Source organism: Rhinolophus sinicus, chromosome 11, assembly GCF_057876585.1.
Source record: "Rhinolophus sinicus isolate RSI-liver-muscle chromosome 11, RSI-T2T, whole genome shotgun sequence".
NCBI classification, from domain to species: Eukaryota; Metazoa; Chordata; class Mammalia; order Chiroptera; family Rhinolophidae; genus Rhinolophus; species Rhinolophus sinicus.
Window position 1 is genome coordinate 25,513,359 of NC_142511.1, and position 15,677 is coordinate 25,529,035.

Below are 15,677 nucleotides of genomic sequence, written 5' to 3' on the forward strand. Positions count from 1 at the left end.
TCCTGTTTGGTCCCTGTTAGTTGGAAAGCATCTAGTGGCTTGAATTTCTGACTCATGATTGTTGCTGGAGTCTGTAAACAAACCGGCACTAGCGCTATCACATTCTCTCCAGGATCTCCAACCCCCACTCCCAATCCCCGCTCTGTGGCTTGTTGAGAGGTTGGTTATGGGTTAGGGTTGAAAAGATTCAGGTTTTCCTTTTAAATGACTTGACGTGTTAGTGGAGTTGGGAGATTACTTGCATGGTTCATTTTATTTCTGTTAACGGTTTGTAGGTTATTCACTCAGTAGTTAGAATGGGATAAATTACTCTGGTTTTAAATAGTTCTGAGGAGGTCTAAAAATACTAAAATGTGTTCATAAATATCTTTTTATTATGGTTAGAAGAGACACCTTTGTCATTTAAACTTTAATTTTTCTCAGTCCTTCAGTGAATCTACAGACCTATTTTCTCAGGCGCTCAGCCGGGCACCACTACAGTGATAAAGGAAGAAAGGTGAGTAGGAGCTGAGGGCATTTAAATTCCTGAGTCCGAGACAGACCCTAGCCTGGTGCTCAAGTGTTGACCACTAAAGTCACAAAATTCTTACCACAATTTCCAAAAGAGTTGGGGTGTTGTATTTGGCTGTGTTCCAGCTCTGGTTAAATTACTTTTACAAGTTTAATTGGCTGTGGGCGTCTTGATTTTCTGTTTTAAACTATTGCTGTATATCCAGTTAAGCCTAGAAGTGAATATGTCTCCTTCATTTGTGTTGTGTTTTGTCTTTGTGTGGATCATGTTTCTTACATTGTTAAAAGTTGGGAATCGGTTTGCCTGAATTCTGTTCAGACTTTTGCCAAATCAGGTCTCTTCTCTGAGGGCTTTGGGTTGTCATTCCTTGCTATTTAGAGAATATTTAGCTGCTTGTCCCTAAAAGCTGGGGAGTGACGAGTGATGCTGCCTTTATTTGGTGTCTGAGTTCAGTCCACTTCAGAATTCCATCTTTTCAGGATGTAGTGGTAAATTGGGGGTGAAAAAAAAAGTGGCTGTTTTTTTATAGCTGGTCTGAAGAATTCTTGGTCAGCAGAGGAATCATCCTGTGAATTCAGCAGCATGGGCAAGTTAGTGCCAAAGAGGGAGTCAGAGCATACTTGTAAACGTAATTTTTGTAAGACTCTTGAATTTCTAGTAGCAGAGAGTAGTACTGTGGTTGGGGTTCAGCGCTATGGATGTGACTGAAGAGCTGAGTGGCTCTGGGAGGGAGGCCTGGCTGATTTTTAATATCTTTATGATATGTAGTAGGAAAAGGTTGAGTGTGACACTGGTGAGCTTTATTTCGCATTGTGTCCTGATTAGAAAATGCTCATTATGAACTGAAATAAGATTATTATTGGCAGTATGTATAAGTATCAGTAAGATATAAAGGGAAAAATACAGTCTTTAGAGCTAGACAGGCCTGGGTTTAAATACTGTGCTAAGATTTACGAACCATGTGGCCTTGGACAAGTTACTTACACTTCTCTCTTAATTTTCTCTAAAAGGGGGATAAGTACCACTTACTTCCTAGTGTAATTGTTGGTATTGTATGAGGACACCTATATAAAGCTATTAAATTATGCCTACCACATGATAGACCCTAAATTTTTTTTTCTATTTTCTTTACACATCATTAATATGGCTTTGAATAAGTTATACATTAGTTTACACTTCTTTGCATTTTGCTTTTGAACATGTTTTCCTGGTTATTTTTTCAGATTCATTTTTATTTGGTTAGCTTAGATGTTTGCTTTGTAGGTGGACACCTAGGGTTGTCTTCTGAACATGATACAGGTCCGTTCATGACCAGAGGACAGCGGGAATATTAGATGTTGGAGTTTGTGTATCTCAAAATGCATTCTTAAAATAAACATCAATAACTTTCCTTTGTTCATTGCTTCCTTCCTCTTGGTTTCTCTATTAGTACACCTCATCAGAGTTGACACAAGTATTGTACAGGCATACCTCAGAGATAGTGTGGGTTCATTTCCAGACCACTGCAATAAAGGTACTATTGCGATAAAGTGAGTTGTAACCTTTTTGCTGGTGGAGGGTCTTGCTTTCAATTTGTAAAAAACACACCCATCTGTGAAGCGCAATAAAGAGAGGCGTAATAAATAAGATATGCCTGTAATTTCTTCCCTTCCTACTTCAGTGTTCACTTCTGCTCCAGCTACTCCTTAATGTTTTTTTCCTTTTTGCCATGAAGGGAAATACATTTTTTCCCAACTGTTGGGCTCTGCAGTGATACTCCTCAATAGATTATCAAAGAACTAGACCATGAAAAGATCTCCTTTCTTTCTGAAGTGAATATAGGTTAGGGAGTTAGGAATGCAGAGTTTTTTATTTCATCTCCCCAGCTGGACCATCTTAATACATGGCACAGATGAAAAGTTTTTCACCTTCTTGTTGGCTTTTCTTCCACATCTTTTTGGAGTAGGTAAAGGCACATGAAAGTTAAAGGGTTGATTACATTGTGATGAAAGCAACTATTCATTCAGGCCAGTGATCAACTTAGAGTTGATCAACTTGCATTACCACCGTGCAGAGTCTAAATTCTCTCTACTGAAAGGTGAAGACTTGGGGTGGAGAGCGGTGAGGTGGGCTGAAGCTGCATTTTTATTATTTGTGCTTTTATTATTTGTGCTATGTTGGGTGAGAGTAGTAAAGGAAACATATTGAAAGAGGCATAACTTTGTTCCTTATTGCTCTATGTGCTGGGTAAGATTCACCTACACCCCCCAGGAAGGGTTTTTTTCACATTCTCCAGGTGACATCTGTATATACAATTAATTAATATTCTTAGTCTGCAGACCACAGTTTTAAAATATCTTTCTGAAGATATTTTATGTTTCAGGGTGTTACATAAGAATTGTCACATCTTATAGGAAGTATTATGGCTGAAATGGGAGGGTAGGTATGCTTGTGACCTTAGTTCCCAACCTGACGGGGCATTTTACGTAACACTGTTAAATGTATAAGATTCAGTCCCAGTGCTATGATCCTTGGTGTTGACTAGGATCAGCCTAAAACAGAAGCTTGCCTTCAGAGAGAGCCAAAAGAAAACAGCCTTTTTAATGCCAGTTTAAAACAATACTAGCATTTCAAAAGCAAGTGGACATTAGTAGAAAACATTCTATGGAAGTGCACCCTGTTGTGGGAGACTGAGATCTTCAGAGTTTCACACTCTAGGTCCTGTATTCTATCAGTGAGTTACAGGCTTTTAAAGTCATGAGGTGACTAGTTAAACTTTGTTTTCAGTAAGTAGATTTATTTCTGGATATTTTCTACTGTAGAAAAGTTATTCTAAACATGTCTAGGAAATGTCCAGATTGTAAAAGGCAGAGTTATTCAGATAGCTTTTTATTGTATAAAATTGGTGTTAGAGTTAATTTTTAAGATTGAATTAGTTTTTTTTTCTTAAGCAGATTATCAGTGATCCAAGATAACCTGTTACCCTCACCTGTTTGAGACCCACACACTTGAAAGAATTGAATCAGCAAAAGGTATGTATATCTTAATTTCAGAGCCAAATGTCAGTGATATTAGATTAGCTTTACAGTAATATTGAAAACTTCACTTTTTTGTTTTTGTGAATGTACCCAAGAAACTTCATTGACAGTTGGTCAGAAAAAGGGGCTACCTGTTATTATTTATTGATTCAGTTCTTCTCTCTGCGTGGGAAGAAAGTCCTTGAAAGGTCTTTTAAAATTAGTGTGTAATGAATTTTATGAATTGGTCACTTCTTTATAGCACTCTTTTATCTCTACCTCTACAGGGCATAGTTTCTGGGCCAGATACCCAAATTTTCAAGTGCTACCTTAACCCCAGGAATGTGTATGCTAGGGATAAATTAATGAACTGAGTCTGCCCCAAGTTTGGAAAGAAAAGCCTGTAACTCGTTGACAGAATACAGGACTTAGAATGTGGGGAGTAATTAATATGATAAAGATGCTATCTTATTAATGAAATGTGGTACGTCTAATGAATTGGATTATTGCGAAAATTTTCATCATTGTATCTGAGAGATTAGTTAGGTATTTGCTCTTACCCTCTGAGGATACTGTTTAAGGAGGGCTGGCCAAGTTCTAATATGAAACATCCTTGCTTGTCTCACATGTCATTTTTTTGTTCTTGGTTTTTCTTGGCCATCTGGAAAGTTACTATAGGATTTACCTCTAGTGGTAGCCAAGAGGCTATAGCTCTCTAGTGTACTTTAAGCATTGCCACAACATCAGGTATGTTTTGACTTAACTCTGCCCTTTAACTTAGTGCAGGTAGGAGGACACTTCTTGGTGTTTTTAACCTCTCTTTCTTTATTTATTGTTTTGTTACAAACTGTACCTTTGGAGCCCTATTAGCTCTCTAGTGTCCTTTCAGCAATTTAAGAAAAGTTTGAAATGTGAGTGGCAAAAGCTAGTAATGGGGACTGGATTCTGATGTAAAGGTAAATCATTTCATAGTGGAAACAATGGAATTTCATTAGAAATGAAATTTTCCAATAATCATTTAAATTGAGATAAATAGGCTTAGCCATTATTATAATAAGTTCCTGAGCTCTAAGGCTGGAGATAGCACCAAAGGGTTACATTGCATTCCTACCATACTGAAATTCTTTATTGAAATTAAAGCCAGTAAACTATATAAACACAGGGCATGTGGTACTACCAATAAGGAGAGAAAGCATTCATCCAAAGGAGGAACAGATTTCCTTGTTCATAGGATAGTTGATGCAGGACGTCCTTATCTTCCTCCTCATCTGTAGTGGTTGCTTTGAAGTTCTCATCTTGGCTATCCTCTGAGTCTTCAAGAGGGAGAGGATCCTAGTTCATAGAACCTGAATGTGTTCAAAAGAAGATGTTCACAGAGCTCTCTGAATTCTTTAAAAGGCCAGTGAGAGCAGCTAAGCAGATTTCAAAGACTTGGAACTGTGTCCTAAGTTTTGTACAATGTTTGGAAGATCATTGCTGAGAGGCAAAGAAGCCCAGGCTTCTCGAGGAAATCCGGTCTGCAACCAGAGATGAGAAGCTAGAAAAATAATATAAATGTACATGTACAGACAGCCTTTTTGCAAACATTGCCTTTAATCCTCTAAACCAACTCATGCAGAGTAATGGTATTATCCCATTTTACAAAAAAGATCGTTTCTTTAAAAGTAAGTGGTAGAAATAGGATTCAGACTCAGGTCTGACAAATACCAAAGCCCTTTTCTTTCTATTCTATCATACGCTGTTTTTAAAAAACAGGGCTCTTCAATGCCAAGTGAAGCAAATGAGCTGAAAGATAGAATTCAGTATATTTTATGAAAGTATATATAAATTACAAAAGGTCTGTCCAAATAACAATATGAATAAAAAGATTTTGAATTGTTTAAACAAGGGTCTCAGGTTATTAATTGGTAGGCCAGTGAGGGTTTTTTTAAGGACATAATTTTAATGGACTTAACTAAACTAAAGAGATGGCTGAATTCATTTATGATGTTTGAGTAGGAAGAAAACCAGGATTCTCAATAACAGGTAATTCCATAGGAAAGCTGTTCTGACTCTTACAGCTTTTTCTCAGTGTACAATCTTTCTGTACTTCTCTGTACCATTTGAAACATAGACCATCCCCACTTTCTTGAAACCTTTTTACTCTTGACTGCCAGGGCATTTAAACACTGATTATTCCTTCTACTTCCCTGAGCTTCCCTCTCCTTTTTCCTAAGGGTAAGTGTTCCCCAAGATTCTTTCCTTGGACTCTCTCTCAGAGCTTTCTTGTGTATTTAATTTACTTATTTGATTTCTAAGTGAGGTATAAGTTACAAGGTATTTGATTTTGAAGTTTCTCAGTACAAATAATTTCAAAGTCTGTATCTCTGGCCCTAATTTATTTCTCAAGTTTCAGATCTACATTGGTTTTCCCCTGCATTCCTGACATGTCAGCTTAGATTTTAAACATAATTAAAATCAAATTCATCTCTTCCCCCACATACCAGCTTCTCATTTATGGCACTTGATTTCCTCTGGGCACCCAGATTCAAACTTTTTTTTGATTTTTCAAGTTTCCTAACAGCTTATTGAGCCAAATACTATTAATTCTACCTCTACAATGTTTCTCACATTGATTCCCCTTCTTTTAATTTCCTCTGCCATCAGCCTAAGACAGGTTCTCATTGCTTCTTACCTTGGCAACTGTGATAGCTTTTAAACTTGTTTCTCCTTCCTTTTCTGTCCATTTCAGTCCACCTTATTATCCTTGACAAAATAATCTTCCTGATGCCTAACACACACACACCTACTACTTAACTAAGCACTTATGCCCCACCATCTAGCCAAACCAGACTACCCATGTATTTTCTTGAACATACTAGGGTTTTCATCTTCCACGTATTTTCTCATTCTGGTCCTGGTAGAATGTCTGTCTCAACTCTACCCATTAAAATCCTATCCATTAGACCCCAGCTTAAAAGCTAATTTTTCCATGGAAACTTTTCCTTTCTCCCTGAAACTAAATATAATCCTTTTCTTTGTTCAACTGCAACTGCATTCTGTTTATATGTGTGTGTGTATGTGTGTATTTTTAATGATTTTGATACTTGTATCTCTTGTATCATGTTAGTTGTATACTCATTTTTCCTAATTGATTATTATTGGCTACAAAAGGATGGTGACTGCCTTGTTCATATTTGTCGCTCCTGTATTGCCTTGTACCATTGTTGTATTATTAGCATGTCTGTATATAGGTATAGGTGGGCCACCGGGTGGTGCCAGATGCCTGTAATTTGGATAAATGAGGGAGGCTAGAGCAGATGTACAGTTGGGTTGCCCTGTGTTGTCAAATCTTCTGCACAACAGGAATAGAGATTAATTTTCCTGGTCCAGAAACATTCATTGTTTCTTTCTGCTCCCCTGTCCAGTTTACCAGACAAGACAGTGTAGTATATACAACTCCTCCAAGTACTTAATAGGGAGTGGCCCACAACTGAAGGCTTGCCCTCCTATAAACATGTTTTATATAGTATGAGTTTCAGCTTCCTGGCAGGGGTCATCCTTTGAATTTCAGTGCCTGAAGGTCTCTGTCTGATTAATAAACACTGTATTATTAGAGTGGCTGGGTACCCAGAGGAAATCAATACCATAAATAAGCTGGCAAGTGGCTGGCGGCAAGAGTCAGGAAAGCTGGCTTGAAGAAGTGTTTGTTATGAAGCGAAAAAATAGTAAGGTAAGGGGAATGAAAAATTGGGGATGGGGAAAGTAGGACTGGTTGATTCCAGATAGACTATGGGACTTAGAAGTGAAAAGTTTTTGATGACGCTAAATAAAGGCACTAAAACATTCACCTACAGGTTTTTGGGTGAACATATATTTTCATTTTTGGTACCTACCTGAGTGGGATTCCAGGGTTGTATGGTAAGTATATGTTTACCTTTATTGTAAGAAACTGCCAGACTGTTTTTCAAAGTGACCACCATTTTGCATTTCTGCCAGCAGTGTATGAGAGTTCTAGTTGCTCTGTTCCCTGCTAGCATTTGATAAAGTAAGCTTTCATTATGATTATTTCTAAAATTTGAACCATTCTGGTAGGTATGAAAGAGGATTCTCATTGTGGTTTTAATTTGTATTTCTTTAATGGCTAATAATATTGAGCATCTTTTCAAGTGCTTATTATTTAATTGTGAGAAATTTTAAATATATGCTGGTTGCTGTCCTTAATAAATGTCTTTTGCAGATATTTTCATCCAGTCTATAACTTGTCTTTTTATCTTCAAGTGTCTCTTAGAAGAGTAGCTTTCTAGGTATGTCCAGTTAATTAATATTTTTCTTTCATGATTTGTGTTTTTTGTGTTTTATCTCTTGTATAAATCTTTCATCAATATTAGGAAAAGGAAGCAGCCCAAGTGGTTTTAGACAGGAGACACTTGGTACCTCTTTGACAAAGTACTCTTACATACTGTATTTATAAACTCCCCCTGTGCTTGGTTTTTAGTTAACATTTTGTCATGTATTCGGTTAAAAATTTAAGGCCTTTTTTTATTAAGACAAGAAAAATCTAGATCACTGGAATTTCTTAGGTAGAAATTAAAATGACACCCGGGTCTTTTCCCCCAACCCCCAATAGTTTACTCTTTAACCTTCAGTTTGGCAAGGGTTGTGGTTATTTTTAGAGTACAGGCAGTAGAGCTAATCTAATTAAACTCCCCCAGCTACCTGCCGGCTGTGAGCTCATCAGCTCTTCCAAGCTAAGATTGGTTTGCTCTGGACTAGATTTTACATGGAAATCGATCAAGGTAAAAACTGAATTTGTTGGGAAGGTAGACATTAAAGAATGAAGAAGATAGTTTATGTTTGAGTCAAGTATGGCCCCTAACCTCAGATTATAAAATAAGGTTGTATTTTTTGGTGATGGAAGAGATTCTGGGATGGCTCCTATACTTGAGACCTAGGGCACAATCATATCATCTTAGTCTGCTTTAATTTGGGCGCTTATTCTTAATTCCTGCCCTAGAGTTGAGATTGTTTTAAATTTCTTCATTTTGAATGAAGTTTATATAAGAGTAACATACAGCTCATCCCCAAAGGCAATTGTATTTTATTATTGTAACAATTTCTTGGCTTTCTAGAGAAGTAGTCCCCCGAAGTGGGAATATATGCACCCTCCAGGGATATGGAAGATGATCCAGTGGTATATAGAAAAAGAATATTGAAATTTTTCTTTTTTCCTAGAAAAATTAAGCTTACTATTTAATGTAATTTGATTAAATGTGTGTGTGTGTATGTACACACATATTGAAAGTTCATGCTCAGAGTTTTCACTGACAGGAGTTGACTATCAGTTTTGAGACCACTGTGCATTCTTCTGCAGAAGTTTTAATATGTAATTCTACTTAAACTTTACCATCTCTGGAATTACTAGTACTGTTTTACAAAACAAGAAAATGAAGTCCAGAGAAGATTAAGCAGCTCATTCAAGGTCACAAAATATGCTAATGGCTTGGCTGATACTAGAACCCTGGACTTCAAATTTTCAGTCTAGGACTAATTTTGCTAAACTATGTGGCCCCTAAAATGTGACCTTTAGAAACTATGTGCCTATCAACTTAGCGATTAAAAAGAGTTGACCTAAGTATTCACAGGGTTTTCTCTGTGAATTTAGCAATTCAGTCAACTTTTTTTCTTCAAAGATAGGATCCCTTCTTGGAAGAACCTTAAACCAATTCTCCCAAAAGATGTAGTCTACAACCTTTGGGTATGCGTTAACCTCATAGCTTCTTTTGCCCACTTCTCAGAGCTAGGTGGATGCTAGGCTTTGGCTCCTCCTGGTCATGAAGGCTGGGAAAGCAAGTGCATTTTATAGAGCCATATGAGCCTGAAATTTAGGCAGTCTGGGCTTCTATAGAAGTTGATGTGATTCAGTTTTGAGAAGGGTTCTCTGGAGCTGATTTATTCTTCTCTGCAAGTGGATAATAGTGGGGTGGGAAATATGGTATGGTTGACAGTTTTGATTCTGGAGGTGAGGAAACATCAGCTCTATTCTTAATTGACTATAAGGTACGCTTATGACCTTAGTTTTTAATATTAACAAAGTAGTGCATTTGTTTCCCCCACTTTTGCAATTAATGTAATTAATTTAAAACCCTAGGTAGGGAAGAAGATATTGCTGAGATACTAAAAGAATATAAACAGGGATTCCTAAGAGGGAAAAACAAGTGCTGTGTGAAGAATGCTGTACAAAAATATATCATCGAAGTAGGAGGAAAACAGCCTGCTCTGCAAACAGCTCTTCACTGTTTTCCTTTTATATGGCTTCACAATCTGTTTTTTATTGGCTGTGTCTTTCATCATCACCCTTCCAGGTGTCCTTCCCTCATACTCAGCCTTCAGTCCTGCTCTTGCATTATTTCCACTCCCCCGCCCTGGCCTACTATGAGCAAGCTTTGGACAGCTGTCTCTTGGCAGAGGATACTTTTTTTGAAGGAACTTTGATTTCTGTACAGAAGAACAGGGGGTAAGGATAAGGATGGGGCTGCTTCTGGGATAGTTGTTATGAGAATGAAAGGGCCATTGAAAGATTAGAGGCCAGTATGCCTGGGTATAAGGACTGGAGTCATAATCATACTTTGTCTTTTACCAGTACCTTTTGTCCAAGGCACTGATGAAAGGGCTTAACAAAATTCTGATCTGAATAATATTTTTATTTGCTTTTTGGAATTTGCTCGAGGTAGGAGTGGGGCCCTGGAAAAATGACCTGTTACAGTGGTGTAAAAGAAAAAAAAGCTAGGTACCCTGATTCCTACTTAGGGCTTTGCCAAAAAGACAAGTCTGGTGAAAGTTGGTGGAATTAGGTGAAATAATGTTTGTCATTTCACATAATGGACTGAGATGGTTTAATGAAAATCTCTCCCTTTTCTTCTCCAGCTTTGCACTTGCTGACTATTATTAGTCATAAGAGGGGGAAAAAAACCCCTTTATGTTCTTTCTTAGAGGTAGGGGGCTCCTGAGTTCTAATTCAGTTCCACTTCTTATAATAGTTAATATCTGCACCTGTAAGTTTGAAGCTAGGCATCTGAGTGAGCATAAAGCCCAAGCTCTTACTCTATGAGCTTGATTTCTTTTATCTGTTGGTTGTGTGTAAAATGATATGAACAGTCTGACACACCGTCTGACCCACATCTTCATGTTGTGAAGACAGTGTTTTATAGAGTTTGTAGATACATATAACTAATATTTACAGCAGAAGATTCTTGCCTAGAGGGCAATGCTTAAGCTAGCTTTTTGTATTGAGTTAAGGCTCTCTGCTTGTAGTACCTGTTACTTGATACATGCCTGGTGTTCCAGGTTTTATTTCAGTTCCCTCTTTCCCATCTGAAAAACACTGTCAGTTACTCAGTGAATAAGGTAAAGAGATTGCAGTCAATCTCCCAAAGATATGTCTCTTTATGGAGTTTAGACATGGGAAAGGGGGAAATCTGGTAGGATTTTCAGCAGTGAGAAGCCCTGTTGAGCACACACAAAAATTATTTTTATGAAAATTACAAAGGTTGTACATTTTAAATCTCCTTGTCCCTTTTATCATCTTTTCCAGATTGTTCCCTAATTTTCATTTTCTTCCTCTTCCAAATCCAGGCTGGCTACAATAAACATCATTCAAGATGTCCAACAAAGGGAGCAGCACAGATGGCAAAACAGACTTAGCTAATGGTAAGGGGCCAAAATGAAGGTGAGGCTATTTTTGCTATCAACTGAGGTTCTCCTCCTCCAAACAGAGAAGAGACATGGATTTTAGTGAAGGGACGCAAATCTTTCCTAAGAGTAAACCCTTCTTGTGTTGTTTGAATACAGAAAACTACATAGGAAACACTTTGGACTGTCTGGTACTTTTGCTCATTCAACTTTTATCTGATTGTTTTCAGAAGATCGGTAATAGAGCTGTGCTTCTAAAAGGTCAGGTGAATTCTGAAAAATTGTAAGGGTGGATAAAACCTAGGAGGTGCTGTTAATAAAGGTGGTGGGAACAAGGGAGTTGTTGGGAAGGTGAGGTTCCCCAGTTATAATAGAAGTCTGTTTGATAGAGATGTTAAATGAGAGATAAAGTTATAACCTAAACCAACTGGAATTGGGGCCTCCTTCCCTCGTTTCCTCGCTCCCTCCCACCACCCATCCATCCTTTCTTTTGCTTGTGCTGCCAAGTGTTAAATCATTGGATCTAAGGCAGATTTGAAGGCAAGATATCAAGATTCTGATAGAGTTAGCTACTGCCTGGGTTATTTGACCAATGCTTCAACTCTGAGCCAACTTCTAAACTAGAAAACAGTTTTTCAAATGGATATAGTTGGGCAGCACAGTGTCCAACACCTTGCAAATCAGGATTATAGGCTAAATTCTAGTTGATGTGATTGACAGAGTAATGAGATTGAGGAAGGAAAAGGGAGATTTTTCAACATACTGTTTTATTGTCCCTTTGTTCTTTTACCACTGCCATTCATTCATCTTCTGTAAAGGAAAGTGGTTCAGATTTTTTCACTGGACTTAGTTTAGTTGCAAGACACAGGGTTCTTGAGTGGTTTGGGGTATACAGTTGATTTGGAGTTGGTCCATTAGCTAGATCAGGGATTGGCGAACTATGGTCTTCAGGCTAAGTTTAGCCTGCCACTGTTTTTGTAAAGTTTATTGGAAGACAGTCATACCTCATTAATTTACATAGTATTTATTATTGCTTTTGTGCTACAGCAGTGGAGTGGAGTAGAGTAGAGTAGTTGTGACAGAGGTCCATATGGCCTGTCAAGCCTCGAAATTTTACTATTAGGTTGGTGCGAAAGTAATTGCAGTTTCGGACCATGAATTTTAAATCATTATAACTAGGCTCAAACACATCTTTATTAATCAAAATAGGAACCACTACAGTCAACACATTTTTGCCAAGAAGAAATAAGTTTGCTTGTTCCTGTAGCAGCATAACAATCCATGCTTTGGGATTCACTGAAAGCGTTTTCTGCATCATGCTGTTGTAGAAGCGTTTTCCCTGCAAAAATTGTTGAGATGCTTGAAGAAGTAGTAGTTGGTTGGCGAGAAGGCAGGTGAATATGGTGGGTGAGGCAAAACTTCGTAGTCCAATTCGTTTAACTTTTGAAGCGTTGGTTGTGCTACATGCAGCCGGGTATTGTCGTGGAGAAGAATTGGGCTCTTTCTGTTGACCAATACCGGCTGAGGCGTTGCAGTTTTCGGTGCATCTCATTGATTTGGTGAGCATACTTTCCAGATGTAATGGTTTCACCGGGATTCAGAAAGTTGTAACGGATCAGACCGGCAACAGACCACCAAACAGTGACCATGATGTTTTTTTGGTGCAAGTTTGGCTTTGAGAAGTGCTTTGGACCTTCTTCTCCGTCCAACCACTGAACTGGTTGTCATATGAAATCCACTTTTAGTCGCACATCACAATCCGATTGAGAAATGGTTCGTTGTTGTTGCATAGAGTAAGAGAAGCTGACACTTCAAAACGACGATTTTTTTGATTTGTGGTCAGCTCATGAGGCACCCACTTACCAACCTTTTTCACCTTTCCAATTTGCTTCAAATGCCAAACAACCGTAGAATGGTAGACATTGAGTTCTTCAGCAACTTTATGTGTAGTTGTAAGAGGATCAACTTCAGTGATTGCTCTCATTTGTTGTTGTCAACTTCCGATGGCCAGCCACTACTCTCCTCATCTTCAAGGCTCTTGTCACCTTTGCAAAAACTTCTTGAACGACCACTGCACTGTACGTTCGTTAGCAGTCCCTGGGCATTGTTGGCCCAGGAACTTGGTGTTGTAACTTGTCTTTGCTGCTTTATGACCCATTTTGAACTCGAATAATAAAATTGCTTGAATTTGTTTTTTTTGTCTAACATCATTTCCATAGTCTAAAATAAACAGCAAGTAGTAAGTCATTAACAACAAAAAAAATAAAGCAAGAAATGCGCATTAAAATGATGTATAACATAACCACATTTATTTAAGAATGTATTCCAATATCAAACAGCAAATTCCAACAGTGCAAAAACTGCAGTTATGTTTGTACCAACCTAATATCTGGCTCTTGACAAAAAAGTTGCCAACCCCTGAGCTAGATCTTTGTTCATTGACTGCTGGGGTCCTCTTGCTGAACTTGTGATACTCATATGTTCTGGGCTTCATGGTAATGTGGTAGGGCCCCCAAAGTCATCTTAGTTTGTTAATCATAATTTTAACAATAAATGCTAGGAGTTTTGACGTTTCATTTTTCCTTTTCCACAGAAGTGATAGGTATGATGTTTTATCCCTTCTTACCACTGCCAAGTTTAAACCCTATTGCATTTCAAAAACCACACTATTAATCTTCCTCAGCCTATACAGCAGTCTTAGCAGATGTACGACGTGTGATCAAACAATATGATGACTGTTTAATAAATTTTAAAAAATTTATTACAGTAAAAGACACATTGCCATTAATCCCCCTCAAAATATTCCCCCTTGTTTCAAACACACTTATCCCATCGTTCTTGCCACTTTCTGAAGCAATTCTGGAAGTCTTCTTTCGTGAGTGTCTTTAGTTGTGCTGTCACAGCTGCCTTGATGTCCTGAATAATTTTGACTTTGGGGAAGAGCCAGAAGTCACATGGTTCCAGATCCGATGAATAAGGTGGATGAGGACACACTGTAATGGTTTTATTTCACAGAAATTGCTGTACTGGAAGCGATTGCTACACTTACCCTTTCTCTTCCCATTCCTTGTCCAGTTGTTTTCACACTGTATTCTTAATTGAGGTGCTTTTTGAAAAGAGCTGTTCATGTGTCTCCCAACCTTCTGTTACTGCGTGAACCAAAGCATTTGTATTATCTATTTTCTGTATTGGGTTTTGCCTAAGAGTTCATTGGAAAATGGTTCCATTACTGCAAAGATTTTCAGAAATTACTGCCCTAATTGGGATGACTAAGCAGTAAGGTGCTTTAGTTCTTTGAATCCTTAAACATCAGTGTGGTTTTGGAGTCGAATAGCTCATACCAGAGTCACCCATATCTGGTCTGCCTTTCCTAACAGCCTTTACTTCTGGCAAGATAAAATTTGTAGTCATCTAAGGAAAGAAGGCCATGATCACTGTTTAATATCCTCATTCCCTCTTCCCTTCTTCACACCTTGAAGGTTGTGGCTCTAGAACTCCGCCATGTGCTTATTAGAGTGTGATTTGGCTGTTGTTCCATAGGAGAATGCAGTGTCTAATTGTCGGGGATCAGAGCACTCGGCATGACCAGTAACATGGCAGACGTAGAAGATGGTGAACTTTTCCTCTCAGGCACTTGTAGTTACCCCTCTTTTTATCATTTTACCTGTGTTTCCTGATAGAAGTTTGTCTGCTTTCTGAGAGAACTTTGCTTCCTGATAGAACTTTGTTCCTGATAGAACTTTTTATGCTTCCTAATACAACTTTGTCTCAATAAACAGTTTGTATAACTAAAAATAGTATTAAAATTATTTAATTAATGGAGGTAAGTCAGAATACATTTATTAGCAAAAAGGGAACAAGAACCCACTCAAATGATCACAATTCCCACTTGTCCCTTCTGCTTCCTTCTGGATTCTTAGTGGACTTGTAGGACATTGGGGGAAGAAACTTTAGGAGTTAGGAGGTGGGAGGTAGTGGTTCTTAAGTAGGAAAAAGTCTGACTCCACATCCAATGTCAGAGTGATATTAATCAATTATTTTCCGTCTTTCTCTAAGAAGATAGCTATGCCAACTCTTGTGGGAATGGCTATTCTTTTTCTTATATTTAGTTTAATTATTTGCTGTAACTAATGGATGCCCGTCCAGCGGTTGTATCAAGCACAGTTTCATACAATTTGCCAATGCTTTACCTCTTGAGAATTTTTTATAATCTTAGGTTCTGCATTTCTTCACTTCTGTTGAAGTACCTTTATTTGTGTGTGGCTTGGATATTGATTTTTTTCATTTCTTGTCCTTTACAAGACTCCCCCTCAGATGGTTTATACTGTTTATAAGCACTTGTAATGAAAACACTTTGACCAGAGTTGGTTTCGGGTCTTTTTTTCTTTTAAAGATTTTATTGGGGAAGGGGAACAGGACTTTATTGGGGAACAGTGTCTACTTCCAGGACTTCTTTTTTCCAAGTCAAGTTGTTGTCCTTTCAGTCTTAGTTGTGGAGG

The 15,677-nt window shown here is 38.0% G+C and overlaps 1 protein-coding gene across 17 annotated transcripts in view; it reads left to right on the forward strand.

Moving 5' to 3' along the window:
- DCAF8 (DDB1 and CUL4 associated factor 8) overlaps positions 1-15,677 on the forward strand; it is a 38,731-nt gene that overhangs the window by 778 nt on the left and 22,276 nt on the right. For 3 of the 17 annotated variants that reach the window (XM_074322230.2, XM_074322229.2, XM_019716414.3), the window contains exons 2-5: positions 424-496; positions 3,445-3,522; positions 9,852-10,003; positions 11,122-11,196. In XM_074322230.2, the coding sequence (XP_074178331.1) occupies positions 11,148-11,196 (49 nt within the window). In that variant the 5' untranslated portion in view covers positions 424-496; positions 3,445-3,522; positions 9,852-10,003; positions 11,122-11,147. Of the gene's footprint in view, positions 1-423; positions 497-1,940; positions 2,025-3,441; positions 3,523-7,343; positions 7,408-7,767; positions 7,794-9,851; positions 10,004-11,121; positions 11,197-15,677 lie in introns of all 17 variants that reach the window. The other 14 variants (XM_074322223.2, XM_019716408.3, XM_019716411.3 and 11 more) reach the window with 8 other exon arrangements.